At 37.8% G+C, this 21,249-nt stretch overlaps 1 protein-coding gene across 2 annotated transcripts in view; it reads right to left on the reverse strand.

The window, feature by feature from the left end:
- LOC108666341 (mucin-17) overlaps positions 1 to 12,206 on the reverse strand; it is a 78,522-nt gene extending 66,316 nt beyond the window's left edge. The window contains exon 1 of one of the 2 annotated variants that reach the window (XM_018153188.1): positions 12,027 to 12,206. In XM_018153188.1, coding sequence (XP_018008677.1) covers positions 12,027 to 12,102 — 76 coding nt within the window. In that variant the 5' untranslated portion in view covers positions 12,103 to 12,206. The remainder of the gene's footprint in view (positions 1 to 12,026) is intronic. The other variant, XM_018153189.1, reaches the window with a different exon arrangement.
- Between the last annotated feature and the right edge of the window lie 9,043 nt (positions 12,207 to 21,249).

Raw genomic sequence — 21,249 nt, forward strand, 5'->3', positions numbered from 1 at the left:
TAGTTCATATTATTTGCAAAGTGCTTAGCATTTCATGAATTGAATTATAGCTAAAAAAGGTGGACATATGCCTCCACACTCAAAAAATTACTGGATAACATTCTCCAAATGGAGAAGCACTTTCATATCCAGAGCTCGAGCAGGAAACGTACGTAGCACTGATACGCTCTTTTGCTGGGCCAAACTAAGTCAAGACGATCCACACAAGGGCAAAAAGTGCATCGGTATTTGGACAAAGTCTCACTAATATCTCTGAGTGTAACATCACTCATGGAGGGAGCGCAAGCCGAGGCCTGCAATAACTAAGTGGCGGCAATCGTCGGCTTGTCTCATCAATCATTGCAATATTGGCATATCATCGAAACATTGCCGTCCTATCAGAATAAATATCACACAGCGGAATATAACCCTTTGTTTTTCGTATAGAGCACCGAGTGACATAATGCATACGTTACGAAAAGTGTTCTAAATTCCCTAAAAATTCGAAGTTTTCTAACATTCTTCAGAAAAGGTATGTATGGAGGATTGAAACAATTTCTTCTGTTTGTAAAATAGTTTAAGGTTATGGCAATACAAATATTTTTCAATGGCAAATAATTATGACAATAAAAGGTTATAAGATTAATAAGGTTATGAAAATAAACAATTAAAAAATTTAAATTGATGACAAATTTTTAAATATCTTTATTTGAAGAAATGTAACAACACACACAAAATTCATAGACATTCGAAATGAACATTACTGATGCGAAGAGATAGTAATGAATGGGATTGTAGCAAAATATACATATGTATTAATAATTATTTATTAATGACTGCAATTTTGAAAACAGAACATAATTTTGATCTGCTCGGTAATGATAGGCCGCAATGCAGCTTCTCAGTACTCATAAGTTTATCATAAACTTTTGAATTGTTTGGAATTAAAAATGTTTGTATTTCCGGCGGAATTCTTGTATATCTATTACAATATATAATATAATATAATATACTAATGAGAGAATTTTATTTTTATTATCAAATATTATAAGTTTTTGTTTACAAAATTAAACTAACTACACGAAAAAGGTTTTAGCCAACCATGCTCGCACTATAGGTAGATCTCGCGTAGACATACGCATGCGACCTACAAACAGCGTCTGTGCCGGGTTATGTTTAGCAGTAAAGCGCATGAGTGAGAGTGCGACGAGTTTCCACACCCGCAGCTTTAGAAAAGCGGGCCACGAACTGCCTCTTCCTTGCAGCCCCGGCGGTCTCAGTCTTCAGATTTTTTAGCTAGTCGACATTCAGATATCGTTTAAGTATTAAAAACATGTGGCGAGAAAACCCCCTAGTCTTTCTCAAGTTTTTTGACCGTGATTGGATTCTCCCTTGAATCTGGATAAATTGCCGGGACGATTCACGGTAGAAATGCAATAAAATTTTCAGGTCGGAACGGAAAATACGATAGGTATTACCATCAGCATAAGAATTCAGTGTCGAAGATTATTTTTATTATCAATATCCAATCGTTTGATATCAATGAAACTCATAAAATCATTGGTTAAGAAAATTTTTGTTGTAGGTACATCATACATGCTAAGGCCACAGTAAACGCAGTGCGTATACGGAAAAGGAAACTACGAAACACAATTCCGTACATTTGAATTAAGATCAAGGAATTAGTGGAATCGCCAGCAATGAAAAACAGTGTGTAGCCTGATTATTATATTTTCAGTAATCAACTAATCAGTGATCAACTAACTTTCAGTAAGTAATTAATTATCATTTAATGTTTCAGTGCAACTTTGATACGTTACATTAGTTGCCGTTCCAATAGCAACGAATTCATACAAAATGGAGTTAAGCATGGGTGCCACGGGTAGATATCATCACTTAATAGTAGATACCGATATCGACGGGTAGATGCCGCTATGTCGGCAAACAGATGCGGTTATTGCCGAGTAGATGTAGTTATTGACGAGTTAATATTGTTATCAGCAAAAATATGCCGTTATTGCCGAGTAGATACAGCTAATGCCGAGTAGATACAGCTATTGCCGAGTAGATGACGGTATTGACAAGTTGATGCCGTTATCAGCAAACAGATGCAGCTATTGCCGAGTAAATGCAACTTTTATTAGTAGAAATTTTGCCGATTTTTAGAAGCACCTCTGGCAATCAGCTTAGGCCACCCAGGCTATTTGCATGAGAGCTTCCTGAGCCCGCCTCGGACGCCATGCAAATGTGGCTGCATTACATTACGTATGATGGTCATGACTGCATCATAATGTTCAGGTCATGTAGACATCATAATATCCAGGTCATGTGGACATCATAATATCCAGGTCATGAATCAGAATATCCAGGTCATGTGGGCATCATAATATCCAGGTCATGTGGACATCTAATATCCAGGTCATGGCGGCATCATAATGTTTAGGTCATGTCGGCATCATAACGCGTCAGTCATGTCATGCATCATAAGGTGACGTTCATATCGGTATCATAATGTGACCGTTAAGTCGGCATCACAATGCATAGGTCACGTCGGCATAATAGCCAGTTGGTTATGTCGCCATCATAATGCGTCGGTCATGTAGCCATCATAGCAAGCAGGGTAAATGGTTAGGTTAGTCGAGCAGCATGAAGTACTTGTAAAGAATGATGCATAACATACCAAGCCAATAATAAATCAGTAATACCACCGTAATTAATTTAGAATAATGATGATCAAATGGGGATGTATTTCTGATAGTATAAGACAGGGAGCGAACACGATGGTCTTTGTACGGGTGTATGACAGCTCCAAGTAGTAGACCCACATTGAAACTCGTGTACCTTGCAAGCCTCATATGAAACTTCCCGACAAGGAGGCATTGCGTTCGCTGTTTGTTGGCATTTGTATTGATAGAAACTTCTTCACTGCCTAGGATAGTTCAAGGAAACCTCGAACTCTACACAGCCAAGTTAGACGCATGCCTACGCTGCCAGTGTATCGCATATTGTCAATACAACTGCTCCCAGAATGCCGGCCGCTTAGAAACTGATCCAGAATGAGAGGTCTCGACAACGCATGCAAGTAAACGCATAAGCGCATGAAAGTAAGCGTATGAGCGCATAAAAAGAGGCGCATAAGCACAATAAGATTAGCGCATAAACGCGTGAGAGATGAAGCGCATACGCGCAAGAGAAGAAGCGAGCGTATAAACAGGTGAGATGAAGCGCATTAGCACACGAGAAGAAGCGTATTAGCTCCTGAGAGAAAACGTATAAGTATATGAAATGAAGCTCATAAACGCATGAGAGGAAACGCATGATCGCAGGAAAAAAACGGCCTAAGTGCATGAGAGGAATTGTCCAGAGACAAAGCTTCTTGCACAACTTGTGGATGATGACGAGAAATGAAGTTGTTGGGACTAATGGCCTACTTTAAAGATCTTATTTCGCAATTATCATTATTATCAAGCTTCAAAGCTGAAAAAGCAAATATCAGCGCTCATTTTAGCATGAAATTTGCAGAAGAATTTAGTGGTAATACTAAAAAACTTTATAAATTATAATTGATGGCAAGTTTGGCAAGGCTTGGAGGATAAAAAACATTAAAATTAAACAAACAATAAAACAAACATCCTCTCTCCCCCCTGGAGAGAGGAAGAGGGACACGATTGTCTTAACTATTAATTAGAAGCCATACAAGTAGGAAGTAGAAATAGCGGAAAGTCATCTCTTGTCTACTATATAGCAATCATCAGAAGGAAATCTGTTGCCATCAGGAAGCGATCAGCAACAGAATAAGAACCGTTGATCAGCAGGCTAACGGTCGCTATTATGCATGTAACGATCCTCAGTGTCAACTTGTTTTAATTGTTGAGCGGGTTGGCTGCTGGTGGTGACTCCAGAGTGCCCATCTTAGCGAGGGACTCCACGTCGCGAGTGTAGGGAAGAGGGACACGAATGTCTTAACTATTAATTAGAACCCATCTGGAACAGGCCACCTCATCTCTAGAGAAGTTTAGAACCGTCAAGGGATGCAATGACAGGCGCTGTCTGGGTCATTGTCTTAAGTTGACGACTGATTCTCTGCCGTTCCCAACTTTAATCAAAATATTGTGGTCGTCGTCATTGTCGCCGATCGAATGTCGAGAACAGCCACCTGAAGCCCACCAGTGTTCCGGAACGCGATCAGTTTGGCTACTGTTGACTTATGCGTTGCTGTTTTACGAACTTATATACGAAAGATAAACATTCAGGGCCTATTTTTCAAAAAAGTTAAGAGATCGTAAGTTCATCAACCAATCATTGATGGCCTTTCGAGCAAAATCCACCAATCATATAGGTACAAGAAAATAGAGCGTAAGTACTTACGTTCACTTAGCGAGGTTTGAAAGTATGGCCCCCAGGTCCTGAATATTGCAGTATTTAAAGGTATTTACCGTAAATAGAAATAATTGATTGAAGTTATATTTTTGCCATTTAGTGGTATTATCATATTTTAAAGTAAAAATTCGATGAGCGAATCGGAATTTGAAACTCCGTTCATCCAGAAAAACTTTATAGCCCGGATGCTCCTAAAATTTTTTCGTTGGCATTGAAACTAGCAAAATGTATTGTGCAATTCACAGAAGATATTGGCGTTGATAAAATTCGTGAAAGTTCTTATTGGAATTTATTCATTTTTCGCGCCGGTGTAGCATAAGGCTCGTCGTCATGAATATCGAAGCAATTTCGGCAATCAGGGAACAGGTCTGGACCACACGCTCCATTTGCAGCGCCAGGCTTCGGCAGTCGCTTGCAGCAATCGCCGCTTGCGATTTACAAGAAGCATTTTCCCTCTATTGCAGAGACCGTTGGGCGCGCGAGCTCTCCGATACTGAGTTATGGCTGCGCATTGAAAGGAGCCGAACAGTGAGGGCTTCATACCATTTTTGTGGCTGCTATTGTGATTATTAAATAAATTACTTCTGTGATAAATTTCACTGCTATGAAATACATCAAGCTATACAGTACCACCTACCGAGCAAGTGAACTTGTTGCCTTATTTATTTTTATCCGTATTTAGAAGTTACATACTTGCGATAAGCACATCGTTGCATGTATATTTTAAATGGACAGTAGAGTATAGAAAAGGTGTTATTTACAAATTATAGTCGGTAGAATGAAAGAAAATTGTCTGAAGATGGCAAATAAATAAAACAGAGTACTGCTTGAATGTTTATATGAAAATTATGGCAGACTGAAATATATTTGATTCCCAAAATGATGGCTTTTGCTGCACAACTCTGAATTTAAGATAAAACCCGCATTAAGCTGAAGGCGTTAGCTGTGAAGCAAGTAAGGAAGACGTGGGAATATGCCAAACTGTTTGGGAACAGTTGTCCTGTTTTCAAGTCTTCTATTTACCAACGTGCTGTTTGACCAGGAGTTCTGTTATCTCTATCTGCCTTTTCTTCATGTGTTCTGTTCTCCCATGAGCTCCGTGACAATTATAGTACGCCATACATCTTACATAGATTATAGTAAGCCATTTATCACAATACGTGTTCAGTTTTGTCGTGTCTTTTGTTTCTTTATTCAGGACTCATTATTCACCGCTAACTCGCTAGCCTCAAGTGTAGCCTCGCAACATGGGGCTTATTCCTCAAGTCCTCTGAGTGCCCAGACTAAGTTTCAATCAAGTTCTTGTCAAGTTACGACTCGACAGAACTTCTTAAAAGCGATGCTGGCAACTCAGCCGTCTGAGGCTCGGCTTGACGAGATCATAACTCCGTTAGAAGCAAATTCACTTTACGGACTTTGCGTTAATGCCATTTCGGATTCAAGGTGGGATTACAGAACTTGAAACGTGAATCATGACCGAAAATGTAAAAATTAAATTGTTTAAATGAAAAAAAGTAAAATTTTAAATCACCGGTTAGAGCACAAAATATTGTGTGACAGATCCATGAGTGGGAACATTATAATGACACTGTTCATCTGCGGCTTTATTGGCTTTCAGTTTGTTTTAATTTTCCGTTTAGGAAATAGCGATATTTTTAGGAGAGTTGACGATTGAAAATTCAAGAATTCTGCAGTCGAATGAGCTTAAATTATTTAATGACGCAGCAAAATAAAAGTAAATTATCGTGAATGGGGATCATAACTTTAAGGGTTTCAAATTAGTTGATTTTTCACAGCTTTCAGTTCCCATTCTCGCCGAAAAGCAGATTAGCCGACGGTCACGTCCACCAGACATCTTCATCCCGACAAATGAGTCTACAACGACCGGTATTCCTGCTGGAAAAAAAAGAATCATTCTAGTTTGGCAATCTCGCGTTGGGAATTAAAACTTTCATGGCCGCTCAGGAGATGGTCAGAAAAATGGACTGGGCCTCAGAGGTTGAGAAACCGACGAAAACTGACTCTTTTATGGGGGGTGAAAATATTTTTTAACGACTCATCGAGATTTTTCCTGAAAATTTGAGAAACGCTGGAGCACGATTGCGGTTTGGGCATTAATATTGAAGTGAGATTATCAAGAATTATTAAAATGATCAGATATACCGAGCAGTCATTTTTGTGCTAACATCACATTTTCACATTTCCGTAACTTTGACGTGCGTCTTTTGATGATGTCCAAATTGAATTCATCAACTTTATTGACACATAAAGTCGAGAATTTTATGACTTTCAGCACAGCTGGACGCAGTAAAGTTGATATTTTATAACTTCTGCTCTGAAAAATTCTTCACGTTTGCCCAAAGCCGCTAGGACACCTTTCATAACAAAGGAAAACAAAAGGCTGTCTAATTTAATTTAAATCTTGGATTTGAACAGCCGCACAAGTCTTGTCGTATGACTTGACGTTAGACAATATGTTCATCGAAAAAGATTTCATGTTTGTCTCATAGAAACTGCCACAAAAATGACTATTCGATCACGAAAGTTGCGTAGGCAAATCAAGGAGTTTTCTTCAATTTTAACACCGGCTTGCCAGTGAGAAGCGTGTGGAAGCTTGCAAAAAATTGTATCACGTCATATAGTTAACTTTTTTAAATTAAAAAATGAGTTATTCTTGAATTTAAAGGTCTTTTGATCGATCGCCCTTGTAAGCAGCACGTAATTTTCATATGCAATACGAGACGAGTAAACGCACGTCTTGTTCTCGCGGCTGTTTTAAATTAGGGAGCGTACATGGACTCAGAGTCAATCTATGTTTTTTTTTATTCTCAAATTCATCAAGAATAGCAGCGCGTGGAGGCTTGGCCAACGCAAAGTCAGGAAACCTGTTTGAAAATATAAAGGAAGCCGCAGTCGAAAGCAAACTTTTCGCTTTTTGAAGTCGGACATTCATGTTTTTAACTTCAAGAGAACTTCAAAGAACGCAATTCCACGCCACCTCATGGGCTCGTCGAAACACATTTTATATATTTCACCGATAACTAAACTGGAAATCTTATATTTGGATGCGAAATAAAATATGCTACGTTTTGCAGAAGTTTGACTTACTTTGTTTCCCCGAACTGACATGCTGCAGTGCTGCGTAATACGCGAGTTTCCGTTTACTGATGAGCATCGAACATTATTTTAGTAGTTACAATTTCGCGAATCAAGATAAAATACGTATATATTTCTTGACGTTTTAACTGATGGTACAACAAATATTTTCTCCTGCGATTTTTTTTTTGAAGCTACTTGGTATTGATAGGAAGCCAATATCTTGTTGTAAACGAAATGGACACATTTATTCACAAAAAATGAATTTCCCCAATATAACTCCACAACCAATAACTCCTTCAGGTGTTTGCTTTTTCAAGATATGCGTATGAAGCTCTCACAACAGCAAAGACATTGATTAAATACTAAAAAATTCTTAAAATTAGGATCTCGTAAGCAAACTTCTAAGAAGCTTTTGCTCTGACAAATTTTTGAGTTTTTAACCCCGGGACAGTATGCCGTGGAGGCGCGCCCGAATAACAAGCGTTATTCGCTCCGAACATTTAGGAAAAAAAATGAAGGGAAGAAGTAGAGTCTCATTTGTCTGGAGACGTCCTTCAATCTCACTTATTTTTTTTACGACTCCAGCGCACCAAAATAAAAAAATGTCGGCATCAAAATTTTCTACGACCTAGAAAATCTTCAAGTTTTTGAGATCTGAGAGCAACTCAAGTGAATTGACGCGGCCACGGGGGAACGCCTTCATATTTCGAATATGCGACACATATGAATTCATATTAATTTAATCTACAGAACCTAGTGTGGAAATCAAAATAAAAGATAAATAAGACCTCAGTTATTCGAGATGAATTGCAAGGTTCAGATTTCCAATCGAGAAAATTAAAAAGTTCCCAAGGTCAGCGACCCTGAGCTCTGGAGGCTTGACAACAAAATACGATTAGAAAATATTTCCGGTACGCAAAATTGCAGCATGTATGTTCGGCAGATATCAGGCTGTCAGTTGGCCGGTCTAAGCACGGCTTTGATTATTGCTACGGTGAAACTGGCAAGAACATAAGCTGCTTAGATCTAAGACTTGCAGGAGATCAATGAAAAATTGCAGCAAACTGTTCTTATTTATCGTCGACCGAAAAATAATACGATTTTCAAGTAGCTTTCAGTACCTCGATGACTGTCGAGCTTTACATGTGAATCATGCAGCAAAATATTCCGTGAAATAGGTAAAAAATATGATTTCTAGTTGGGCATGGCAAGTCGGTTGTACTGCATTGAAATTTATTCAGAAAAAGAACGTACGGATTGTTTGAGCTTCTTCGAACTACCAACACAAGAGACGTACTGTGCCGACTCTGGTCACGGGTTCAATTAAGGGTCTCATTATAACACCACAGCCACAGAAGAAAGATTTATTGAAGTTCTTAGTACGTGATATTTTAATTATGGAGATCATAGTACGTTGTTTATGAGATCAACGACAGAGAGATCATCGAACGCTATTTATCATTCAGACATCATAGTACGCCGTTTATTATACAGATATCATCGTACGTCATTTATCATATATATAGATCGTAGTACGCCATACATCATACAGATCATAGTACGCCATTTATCATACAGAGATCCTAATAAGTCATATCATAGATCTCGGGCGTGCGTGCCAAAATGTACTTTCGCGATCGCGGCAACTGGAGCGCAACGCTGGAGCTTCTGAGCGAACTTCATGCTTCACATGAATGATTTTGATGAACGGAAAGCGTGACGACTGAAATTAACGCACACCGTAACAATATTAATTGATCTGTACTTCATCATAGCAACGAGAAATAAGGCATTATGCACACCACGGAGATAGTGAAATGATTTACGAGATCTGAAAAAAGAGGAATTGAGCCATAGGATCTGAAGAAATGGAAGCTAAGCCACGGACATAATTAAATTTAAAACTATGTATATAAAGAAGCATGAACTAAGATACGGATACGAGATTAAAAAATGGAAACTAAGCCACGCGGCCCAAATAAATGAATACTAAGTTGAGGATTACTTTAAGAAAAAATAGTCGCTGATCGGAAAATTTATTCAAATCAGTCAGGATGAAACTTGCCTTACAATACAGGGCACAATATATCATGTCTCTGTATACCCCGTTGAATGCCATATAATACAGGAAACAATTTTCACGTTTCTGTGTAAGGGAAGAGTGGCCACATAACTTGCAGTCGTTGTGTGCATGCCCGAACGATTTTTAATTAAACTTCACTGATATAAATTGAGGTGCACATGCGCTGGTGACATGACCGCAATAGACGATCAAAATTTTAATGTCGTTCGCTCCGAATGCGACTCAAAACGATGAATTTTTAGATAGTTTTTTTAGGATAATATATTAATGCATGTATTTCTACGAAAAATGTCATTTGTTTAGGAAAAAATTATTACATGCAACAAAAATTTCCTGAGACTTCGAATATAAGAATCGAGCAAGATTCGAGATTCGGGTAATCGAGATTTAAATCAAATAAGATTCAAAAGTATGGAAATTAAACGATAGGCTATTATGAACGACAAGCTTTTTTTCCAGATAGGATGATTGGGTCGACAGCTTTACTTGCAAAAAAGTAAGTATTTTATTAGTATAATCAGTAAAATTGAGAAAACTTCTTCCGTACGGAGAGCTTCATAGAATTGCCGATGGGTGAACAATGTAAGTCTTATGAGAATTACCCCTTAGCGCTCATAGTCAATGATACAAAACTACCAATATATGGGGCGAAAGTATATAGAGGCGAAACACGCGATTCTTTCGCACCAATGAGAACAAATAATTTTACTGGACTCGTACAAACACACATCTAGAAATAAATGAAACAGTCCAGATAGTTGCATCAGTACGTACTGCCTTTAATACCATCGGGACATGGTAAGCCTTGACGGTCTATAGATTCCCTCAGGGCAAACGTTGTATAGGAAGCCGAAATGCAAAAAATATCGCCCAAAAGTTTATTGGCGCATGCATGTATTTCAATTGTCAATTTTCCGGCGATAATATGCGGTATTTAAATCTTAAATGCTTCAAATAACAAAATGCAAAAATTATTAGATAAATATTAGTTTCGGGATAAATTGAAAACACCCAAAACGCAGTTGCAACGGTTTGCAGCAATCAGTAATATAACAAACTATTCTTCTAAAATTTCATATTTTTCAATGCGTTAAAGAATATTGAACATAAACGAGGCACATTCAATACAAGAAGAAACCAATTAAGCATTTAGATCTCTCCAGAGTTCAGCAACATCCCTCGTCTTTTCGTTGCAAAATTTTCTTTGCAGAAAAACGTCAGCGCAGAAAACTTGCTGAGCATCTCGAGTCTCAGGTGCGTGATTAAAGTTGATTGAGTGGAATGAGCGACTCAGCTCGTCTCTCATCACCGTAAATTGCAATAACAAATGACATCAAAGTAGCCTTAGAAGATCCTTCTAATAAAAGCATTTCGCGAAGAGCTCTCTAGATTTCTGAGGAACACTTTAAAAAATATGAAAGAGAAGATTTTTTTCGGGTGGTAATATTATCAAGGCGAAAAATGCGCGGTGATTTCAAACTTGAGATTGCAACGAATCTTATAGCAAGTATAAATTTTAGGGCATGATGGTGACGAGTGCATTCTACGAAATTATCTCGCTATCCCAATATTTTATTGTGTCTATTGATTACAAACTTCATCACTCAACCACCACAGAATCAATTAAAGAGACACCACACACTCGTGCAATAGTTTACATTTTATCACTGATCCATACTGAAAACCTAACCCAGGCTAAACCTCGCGATGAAAGTGGTCTGAAGGTGTCTGGGAGGTCGACTAAATATTGAAGGTTTGACGATTGATGGTCCGGTTAGCCACGAAAATTTTCAGCCAGCCGTCGGCAGTAAATCATTTTCACCAAGTTGTTGAATGTCAGAAAACTAAGCCTGTTTTACAGCGAATAATTAGCAAGACGAGTGACGCCGCCTGAGCGGCCTGACGCTGCAACACACGGAAGGAAAATTTCCAGCCTGGGTCGAAGAACTATGATATGTGATGCAGGTTTACCATAAACTATCAAGAAATTAGAACTATTATCATTAAGGATAATATATAAATGCTTCCATCCCTCGTAGGAAGAGAGCCCATCATTACCATATCATCACAGTTATAGTTAAAATTTATTTATTATATGGTCTTATCACTTCATTACAATTTGTTACAATGCTCGCGAACATCGGTGTAGTAACAATAAAAAATGCTGAGCACATGAATGCTGCAAGTGTTGAGAGCAAATTTTGCTAGTCAAAATATGGTTGCCAAAAAGAATTATTTTACGATAGTACAAATGCATTTAAAATGAAATTACCTACCACGTAAATTTGAAGAGCTCTGAAGCCTGGGCATGGTGAGCTGTGCCCCGCAATGGGCCCGCATGACTGCAGGCATTGGTAAATAAATTGAGCTTCTAATGTCCTCCAACTTTACGGTCTCCATATCTATTATTGGCCGAGTACACGGGTGCTTTATTTTTTAATCAGAGTAATAATATCCCGTGTGTTGAATAGAAATAATTACTCACCCAGCATGCGAAGAGTAGTCTTGAATCTCATGGCTTCAGCGCTGTAACAAAACTGATCACTCTTGAACATGTTCATAAAAGGCCTGCTTTCATTTCGAGCTCAAACACAAGTGGTCACCACTGGAACATGTCAGTTAACTCAGCTGTTAGGAGGAGCAGCTGCGGACCTCCACACTTCACGGCGTCTATCAACCGACTGAAGACCGGAGCTCGGAATCCGGAGGACTTGTTCCGGATATTCACTGGAACGGAGAATTGACAGGTCAGACTCGGCGTGGGAAATTCACTATGATCCTTAGATTCGTCGGATGTGATCAGTCTCCCGATTAGTTCCATGTTAATGAATTAACTTCCAGGACGATATTTTGCGAAAGTATTATACGAGTCATTACTCAGCGAGTTAAAATAAAATGCATAGAATAAAAAGTATAAATTAAATTGTTAATACATGAACAATATATTTAAATAAAATATACATCAAATTTAACGGCAACCAAGAGCCACTCTGCAGGCAAGAAAAACATCAAAACCAATACAAGGCTCTAAGAGATTTGGTCATTTGGCGCTTTTCAAACAAATTTTTATAGTTTTGTTAGGCCTGCACCCAATTAAATTATTTTATGATGAAAATATCTAACAAATCCATGGCGCTCGAGTACCATCGTGCCCTGAGCATCCGCGGCGATGCCTTAGACCTAAATTGGAATTTCTGCGGCCAATTCGCTCCCAAGGCTCCTGGAATCAGGGTTTTTGAATACAGAATTGAGGCATCGAGAGCTTGGCTGTCAAGGTTAAAAGGAAATATTGATAATTAGAGCCCATAATTATATAGGCGGCCTTTACAAGCAGCCTTCAGTGGCAGACATGAGTGACTCCCGTTTGTCAATTATGTCTGAAAGATTGCCAGCAGCCTACGTTAGACACGAGTGGCCTAGCCGATGGTTTAGTCTGAAAGTTTAAGGCTAAAGATGGAAACACCGTAATAATGAAATTTATGCTTTCGCTTAGCGTTCGAATGAATCTCATAATTTCCAAAATAAAAATATTAAAAAAGAATATCGGATAATGTATGTTATTTATAATCAAATGAATAGGCACTACTGATATTTTTTTTTGCAAGGTAATCTCGCACCATTAGATTCTATTATTTTTAGGACCACTGATATTCTATTATTTCTATGTTTCTACCTTTCTATGATTCTATTCTTTTTGGGACATTATAGATATAGATATATATGAATTATTTAAAAAAAATAAACAAAAGACATATAAGCAAAAGACAAAAATAAATAAATAACAAATCCATTCAAAACCAACACCTGCTGTCTTCAGATCAACTTTTATTCTTCTAAAAGCCAGTCGCTTCGTTGATGTGCGCTCGCATTAGGTACTCCACGCATAATTCCTCGATTAAATTGTGATATTACAGCTCTAGAGTTTCGAGGCTATGAGCACAGATCATGAAAATGCCGTTAACGGAGCCATAACCTGGTGTTTATGTCCGCGAGGTTGCGTCGGTCATCCGCACTCCGGCGTTCAGGGTGAACGGTGCCAGAGTTCACACAGAAAAATGTGGACATAATGTCTAAATAGATATACACTTTCTGCGCGTGACACTGTTACGCCCATTTGGTTGACCTACTCTGGTGTAAAGAGTGCATCGCTTTTTTTGACAAAGCCTCACTGGATTCGCTGAGTGAGAGTTCACGCAAGCGTTCCTCGCGAGGGTCTCGAACCCGTGACCCGAACTCTGATAAAATATGAGAAAAATGTATTCATAAGCGAGATTTTTAGGTAATTGATTTAATCTACAGATAACTTTTACAATCGCCGAGGCTGATTGTGATTGTTATCATATCGACGTCTTGCTTGGGTTATCTTAGGGAGGAAAAAAAAAGAGAGCGAGCTAACTTTTCCACAGTTGTTGATGTTCTCAATGTTTAAGAGTTGTCAAAAAATTCCAAGGGAAAAGAGTTTCGGTTAAACCCTCACGTTCCCTCGTAAGTTACAAAAGTTTCATTGTTAGAAAACATGACATAGGTTATTTTTATCAATTCTCTCCGTGAAACGAAGAACTTTGGGTTCCATCCGAAAGGTATTTTTGGGTCTCCCAGTGAACGCGAGCCATGAGCTGAATAGCCCGACTAAGTGCGGCTACTAAAGCCGCTGGGCTTTCCTAAAGTTATCATGATCTAAAGGCATTGAGATTTGTGTTCAAAGTGGACCAAGTATGGCACAACCTCAGCTTCAACGGGGCAAGACGAAAGAATTTTGAACAACATTCATGCTATACTTACTGATGAAAAGATTTTACTAAGGTAATATCTCGACATCAGTAATAGTTCACTGCTAAAAATTTTTCTGATTCAGGAAAGAGTTCTAAATATATATTCCTTAATTCTTCGTATTTTATTCTATATTTAGCATTTATTAAGAGTAATTTATCACCATCACCTAGCTGAGAGTTTGGATGAAAATTATCCGTTATCATCAGAGCTCATAACGCAAATGATAGTTTATGATTTTGTCTACGCATTTTATACGAGAGCTAAGTAGGATCTACAAAATTTTCGGATCTTGGTGCAATTCAGCAAGGTTTCTTGAAATATGTACAAAAATTATGGAGACGTAGCATTACTATTAACAACACAATGAATATAAACCAGTAAGCAGGAGACTAATATATGTTTGCAGCCTCTGATTCACCATGCCCGAACTCTATAGGTAATAAATACTCCACACTTTACCTCCTGGAACGTTGCAATACACGAGCCCGATAAGGTGAACAAAAACGTGGCGTCGATACAGACTCCGCGATACTCGCCATTTTTCTCGAATATTGGAATTCTGGGCACGTTTGAAGCGCTTGATTTACTGCGCTGAACATGACTTGGTCTCCTCAAATGCCTCAAAGAAGGACGGTCTGTTAGATGCATCAAGGGGAAACGAACGAAGCCAGCACCAAACGAACGATTGGCTTCGATTCGATTGCTCGGGTTGAAAATTTTGGGGTGGTAGAGTGTTAAGATGACAACGTTCAGAAATGATGGCAATATTCACTTCTATTTAAAAATTACTTCAACTTTAAAATTTAGAATTATATTTTCTGTTACCACCTGCAGTAAACTCAACTAACTAAAGTAAATCAAACTAAACTAACTAAAGTAAAACTCAACTAAACTAAAACTTAGATTTCCTTAACCGCGTAGTTATTAAAGTGGTCAACAAAACATCTTTCGTTAAAAAAGCCACTCGACAGCCATTTTAGATGTCATGCAATTGAATTACTAAGCGCGTTCTTCTTTTGGACGAACCATCTCTTTCTAGCACCGATTTCGAGGACAGGCTAGCGTCTTTGAAATTTTCGTTCTGTTGAATTTGGAAGGCCCAATTAGAGGCGATATTTCTCAAGTGCATGGCATTCATGATTGATTGCACGCGCTTGGGCTTTTCTTGTCTTTACAAACGCCACTTGAGCCATCCACTTTCTGCTGTATTTTTTTTTCGAGTTTCACTGACTTTCTTAAAGCGCTTTTAGGGAAGATCGTCATTGATGTTTGAATAGAGTAATTGCCCATTGAAGAATCACAGTTCGAAATTATTTGAATGCGAGTTGAATTGGGATAAACGGCACAAATAGGGTGTGCACGCGTCCAGTCGCCAATTTTTGTTTCACTTTACTCTGATTGTCGATGTTAGAAAATTATAGTCAGATAATTATAAAAAGTTTAACCAGTTTACCGTATGCAGTACATTTTTCGGTGTTACATACAGATTTCCGATGTCCTATATCATCACTTCACTTAATTGGAAGCAAACTTAAATATTAGTTTATAACTTTAGGTACGGAACTCTACTGATATATAATAAGCTATTTGCTAAAAAGATATAGTCATGATATTTACTAGCAAAGGAATGTCATGACCCGACATCAGCACACTTGACGACCTGATACACATTCTCGTCTGTGAAGAATTTAATATCTCGTGCGCGCTAAGAATTTCCAATGCATCGCTACACAGAACTTGCAGTGCAATCTCTGCTAAGTTCCGGCGCGCAGAGGCACAGAAATAGACGTAAGGTATCGAGCTTTGCAGAATTGCTCTGTGATGAAGTAACTTTGTCTCATAACATGCGAGTCCAATAATACACGAGTAATTAAATCGTTTTTAACGTGATGTAGAGTAAGGTATGAGAACGGATTTTAAAAATATGATGGCTCATACGATGAAATTTAGAACAATAATTTGACTTCATAAACCATACAAAAAAGGTTACAATTAATCAGAAGATATATTTGCCAGTTTACAAATAAACCCCAGTGCATACTTTTTACAAGGTTTTCGGTGTCTGTAATAGGTCTTACAATAAAACTTAGAAGTTTATTAGGCAGAATTTTGCACAAAATCCATGCTGTGCGTATGACATAGGAAAATTAATTTCAGAGGAGCTTATAATAGGCAAAATGCATGCTAATGTATCTAAACATTTATAAATCATATTGAAATATGATATATTGAAAAACTTTAATTAGAGGGTCTAAAGAGTGATAGACTTGTGGAAGTGATAGACTTGTGGATATACCTTGGAATTGCGAGAAAGGTTGTTCATCGAATAAATAGATTACTATGTATTTATAGGACTTTAAAGATCTGCGAACTGACGGGCCCTCTCTTTACCAAACCATTGGCTAATAATAGCATTGACAACGGTAAATGTCTCCTTAGATAAAGAGTTAAAACAGCCTGAAGAACTATTTCTACATCAAATGTTTCCAATTTTTGAAATTCGAGTAGAAAGGGTTGATTTAAGTAGAGTGACTCAAGACACTACACAATGAATTCATAGTCTTTATTTTCCGTTCATACATGATACATGATGCTGATGATGCATACATGATACTGTAAAGTTAGCAAATGCATCATCTATTCACGCAGACGTCATTGCAAGGCGGAACTCATCATAAACGAATATAGCGGCACTCAATGCAAACGCTCAGCCTGTATACGAGTCTTCATCAATTAGATGAACGTCATTATCTGCAGGCAGCTGGTGCATTCAAGCTGTGCACCATCTGCTACCTCGTCTCATAATCGGGAATGAGAAGTGCAGTTCCAGACACAGCGTTGGAATCTTGGAATCATCTTCCATGGGCCGATTAGACTGAGATCGTCGGAGCCTCAATTCTCCATGTTGACCTAGTATCAAGTTGTCAACATGTAGCGCAATATCTCTCTGGAGCGGTGGTTGCCGTATTCAGAATTAAAATTAAAAAGTCATATTTTGTATGAAATCGATTAACTTTGAGGATCAGAAGACGTCTTGGCGTCTTTGAGCGCTTTTGACGTATTTTGTGGTTTCAATATTGCACGTTTTCCAGTTTGTTATCGGGCTTCTTTCATCCACTGGTCAAAATAAAACTCCCCTCCGTTGCACATGCTCACTCATTCTGCACTATATTTCAACAGTGTATGTTAAATGTCAGAAAAAAATGTTTCCAGAAAGAGCATTTCTAGAGCGACATCTAGAGACTTTCCGCTGCAAAACACTGCCAGTACAGTACGGCAGTCCACAACAATGTCTTTTTTTCACAGGATCCTGCAATTATTTCAAGGATCTTGCAATTAATTTGTATTTCGCACACAAGCACTCTAAGGTTATTTTCAATTATATAATTTTCGTGAAGAGACTGACCTAATTATCAAACAATTTAAGCTTGAATTAGATGTTGGATTTAATAAAAATGTTTCATTATACTTGTTCATCTATTTATTGTACAATTTGCAACCTGTTTAAAAAATGAGTTATAATATTTGTGAACTTAAAACATCATATAAAATTGAGCACAGCTTAAAAGGAATGCTGTTTTTGTTGCATGCAAGACACGGTAAGATTACACAGCCTCCCTCTTCTCCAGTCGGTCACGTCTAATTGCATGTCGCTGCTCAGCCGCTGTCTTCTCACTATCCTTTGCAGGATAGAGGCGCTAACTGCTAGCTTGCTAAGCCTACCGAGTTATTTTTACTCCTTGTTTTGCTTCCTGCGGCTGTAATTAATAATGTATATTTATGGATAACAGGTACGGAATTATTAGTTGATTTTATATTACGTGACGAAATATTAGACCCATGCACTAGTTTTGATGATCAAGAAAACATTGTATTCCTGACTTAATTGCCATATGCACTGTGATTTAATTAATAGGTCATTGAATGGTCAATGCATTCCTGGCTTAACATCCTTCTTTGAATAATCGTGATGTTCAAGAAATGAAACTTTATTTACATCGGACATTTATTTATTTTCATTTATTTTATTCACAGTTATTTTGCGAAGTTGAATAAGAGCGTTTATTTCCTAATATTCACGACTGGCGATAAGAAGTTTCCAGCTTCACGAGACAATATGCAGGCTATGAAACTACAGTCAGAAAAATAATTGACGCCCTGTCAAAATTGCGATACACTTTCCGCTTTTGTGTGTGTCATCATGACCCAGTTTGGTTATGCACAAGGGCGTATCAATGCTACGTTAATTCGCTCTCCGTTAGTGCTGTGGGATAGAAAGTATCTCACTATTTGAACGATATAACGCATGAATTTTTTTAGATCGTATATAAGTACTTATATCATTAGTCTGCTTATATCGCAAGTTCACAAGGAATTTAAAAGCAAAGAAAACGCCAAGAAAATTCACCATATCGATATTGAAAACGTTTCGGAGTCCAGCTCCATCATCAGTTCGATTAAACTAAAAATGAATAAAATCACTTTAAAAGTCAAAATTCAAAGACAGACATAAAACCTAAACAGGACCTAACATTATATCGAAATAAACAGGACCAGTTAAGAACAACTTAGTCCTAGGGGTACGACAAGAATATAAAATCCTAGCGATTTACTATTTCCAGATTATATGAGCTAAACGCATTATTGAGACATGGTTTTCGTTTGAAGATATGTAAGAATTTTGACTTTTAAAGTGATTTTATTCATTTTTAGTTTAATCGAACTGATGATGGAGCTGGACTCCGAAACGTTTTCAATATCGATATGGTGAATTTTCTTGGCGTTTTCTTTGCTTTTAAATTCCTTGTGAATTTTTTTAAGTGTAGTAGCTGATATACAAGGTGAACCAGAATTAACTGACCCTTTTAATTTGTTAATAAATAAAAAACTAAGAACGTATGAAGTTGAAACTTGTTTTATATAAAAGATAACATTTTTATGTTAATATTGTATCCTATTACAATATTTTATTATTGTATGAGTTAAAATATTTATTATGTATTAATAATATGTATTAGTTAAAATATTGTATGTAATATTGTATCCTAGTTAGTTATTGTATCCTAAAAACTAGGATACAATATTACCATAAATATGTTTTTCTTTTAAATAAAACAAGTTTCAACTTCATAACATTCTTAGTTTTTTATTTATTAACAAATTAAAAGGGTCAGTTGATTCTGGTTCACCATATATATATGCTATATAAGCAACGCACTGTAATGCATGCGAGTACCAGAATTCGCAATACGTAAGTACGATTCTGAGTGGCAGAACCTGAAACTAAGAAGTTGAATCCCGCGGTTGAAATTTGAGGCCGAGTTTAGGCCGTGCTACCGGCGTCGAACGAAGCAAGCACGAGAGCTGGTTTGAGGCTGGCATGTCCGCTTTAGGGGACTATTTGCACACTCCAATGAAATTCATGTTGTATAGTGTTATAGACAAAAAAGTGGTCATGGTTTCAATTATGTTGTAAAAGTTCATCTGCTTTCACAGCCTGAGCAGAGTTCCGCACTGAATTTTCGCTGGGCTATGATTCGCACCGGATGTTATTTAATTTTCAATTAATTGATTAACGAATAAATGTCACTTCCAGTAACTAACAAAATGACTCAATGCGGAATACACCTAATTGCCGGGTCAAACAGTGTCAAAATGACGCAAAAAGGGCAAAAAGTGCACCGCTCTTCGGTCAAGTCTCCCCTATTTTACTGAGTGTAGGTACAGAGCGGGCATTTTCTTTATGGCTTCTCAAGAGCGAGAAGCAGCGAACATTTACGGGCGAGGGACCGTAAGGCTTTGACGGCACCAACAAATATTCGCTTCCAGGCGATTTATAGCAACATTGCACGCCGCCCCGACAATGGGCTTTGGCCGCATACAATGCCACGTCACCTGCTCTTACGGTAATATTGTAACCGCGTTATTGACAACCCATAACACGCGGTAACAACTTTGTGATGCAGCAAATTCGTGCTGCAATAGTTCTGTGTTGTAGTAAGCTAAAGAAATAATAACTCGGAACTGCTAGGACATTGTAATGTTTTAACGTTATTTTTATATAAATGCTATAAACGTGAACACGATTTCTTGACTGCACCGACAATGCTCACAGTCCAATTAATTTTTAGTTGATACCCTTTGTCTCATGCTTATTTATGGAAGTTTAAACTCCACAAGACGGAATATAACATTTAAGAAAATTTGCCTGGCATCTAAAATGCGTTTTCTGCATTTGCAGGGCTCAGAAAAATCTGAAAAAATTTCCGCTATACGCTTTTACTAAACCTGATCGCAGCCGCGGAAGTAAACTTGGTTCGTTTTCACCAATCTGATTGGCGAGGAGGCGAACGGTCTGGAGATGCAATTTATTGTATCCATAAGAAGCGAGAACAGTATGAGTACTTTTATCCACAGTCTGCCTAATACTCAATATTTTCTATATAGTTTAATATTCTATTTTTAATGCACATGTCCTTTATATTTTTGAACTGATGATAGGGCTGGTCTCCGAAACGTTTTCATTGGTGATGTGATGAACTTGCATGGCGTTTTCTTCGCTGTTAAATTCTTGGTGAACTGTTAGAAGTTGCAATGCCATCAACTATTGAATTACAAGCTATTACAACGCGATGATTGATCTTCCAGCTAGGCGGTCAATTGATTTATTGGTAGGCGAGACCGTTAACTGATCGGAGAGCACAATTGCATCACGAGTGTCAGGAAGGAACATTCACTCTTGCCTTAAGGGATGCGGACATTCACTCTTGTCTTTATCCCTGAATTGCTCGATCATGTTGGACAAATGTAGAGAATTATTCTTTATGGAAGCAATATACTATATAGGCTTATTTTTAACGATATGCTAAAGAAGAAGTTACACACCGCTCCTTTAGTAAACTGGTTACCTACACTACATGGAATTATATATGCCT

This window comes from Hyalella azteca, unplaced genomic scaffold (genome assembly GCF_000764305.2).
Source record: "Hyalella azteca isolate HAZT.00-mixed unplaced genomic scaffold, Hazt_2.0.2 contig5432, whole genome shotgun sequence".
Lineage (NCBI taxonomy): Eukaryota > Metazoa > Arthropoda > Malacostraca > Amphipoda > Hyalellidae > Hyalella > Hyalella azteca.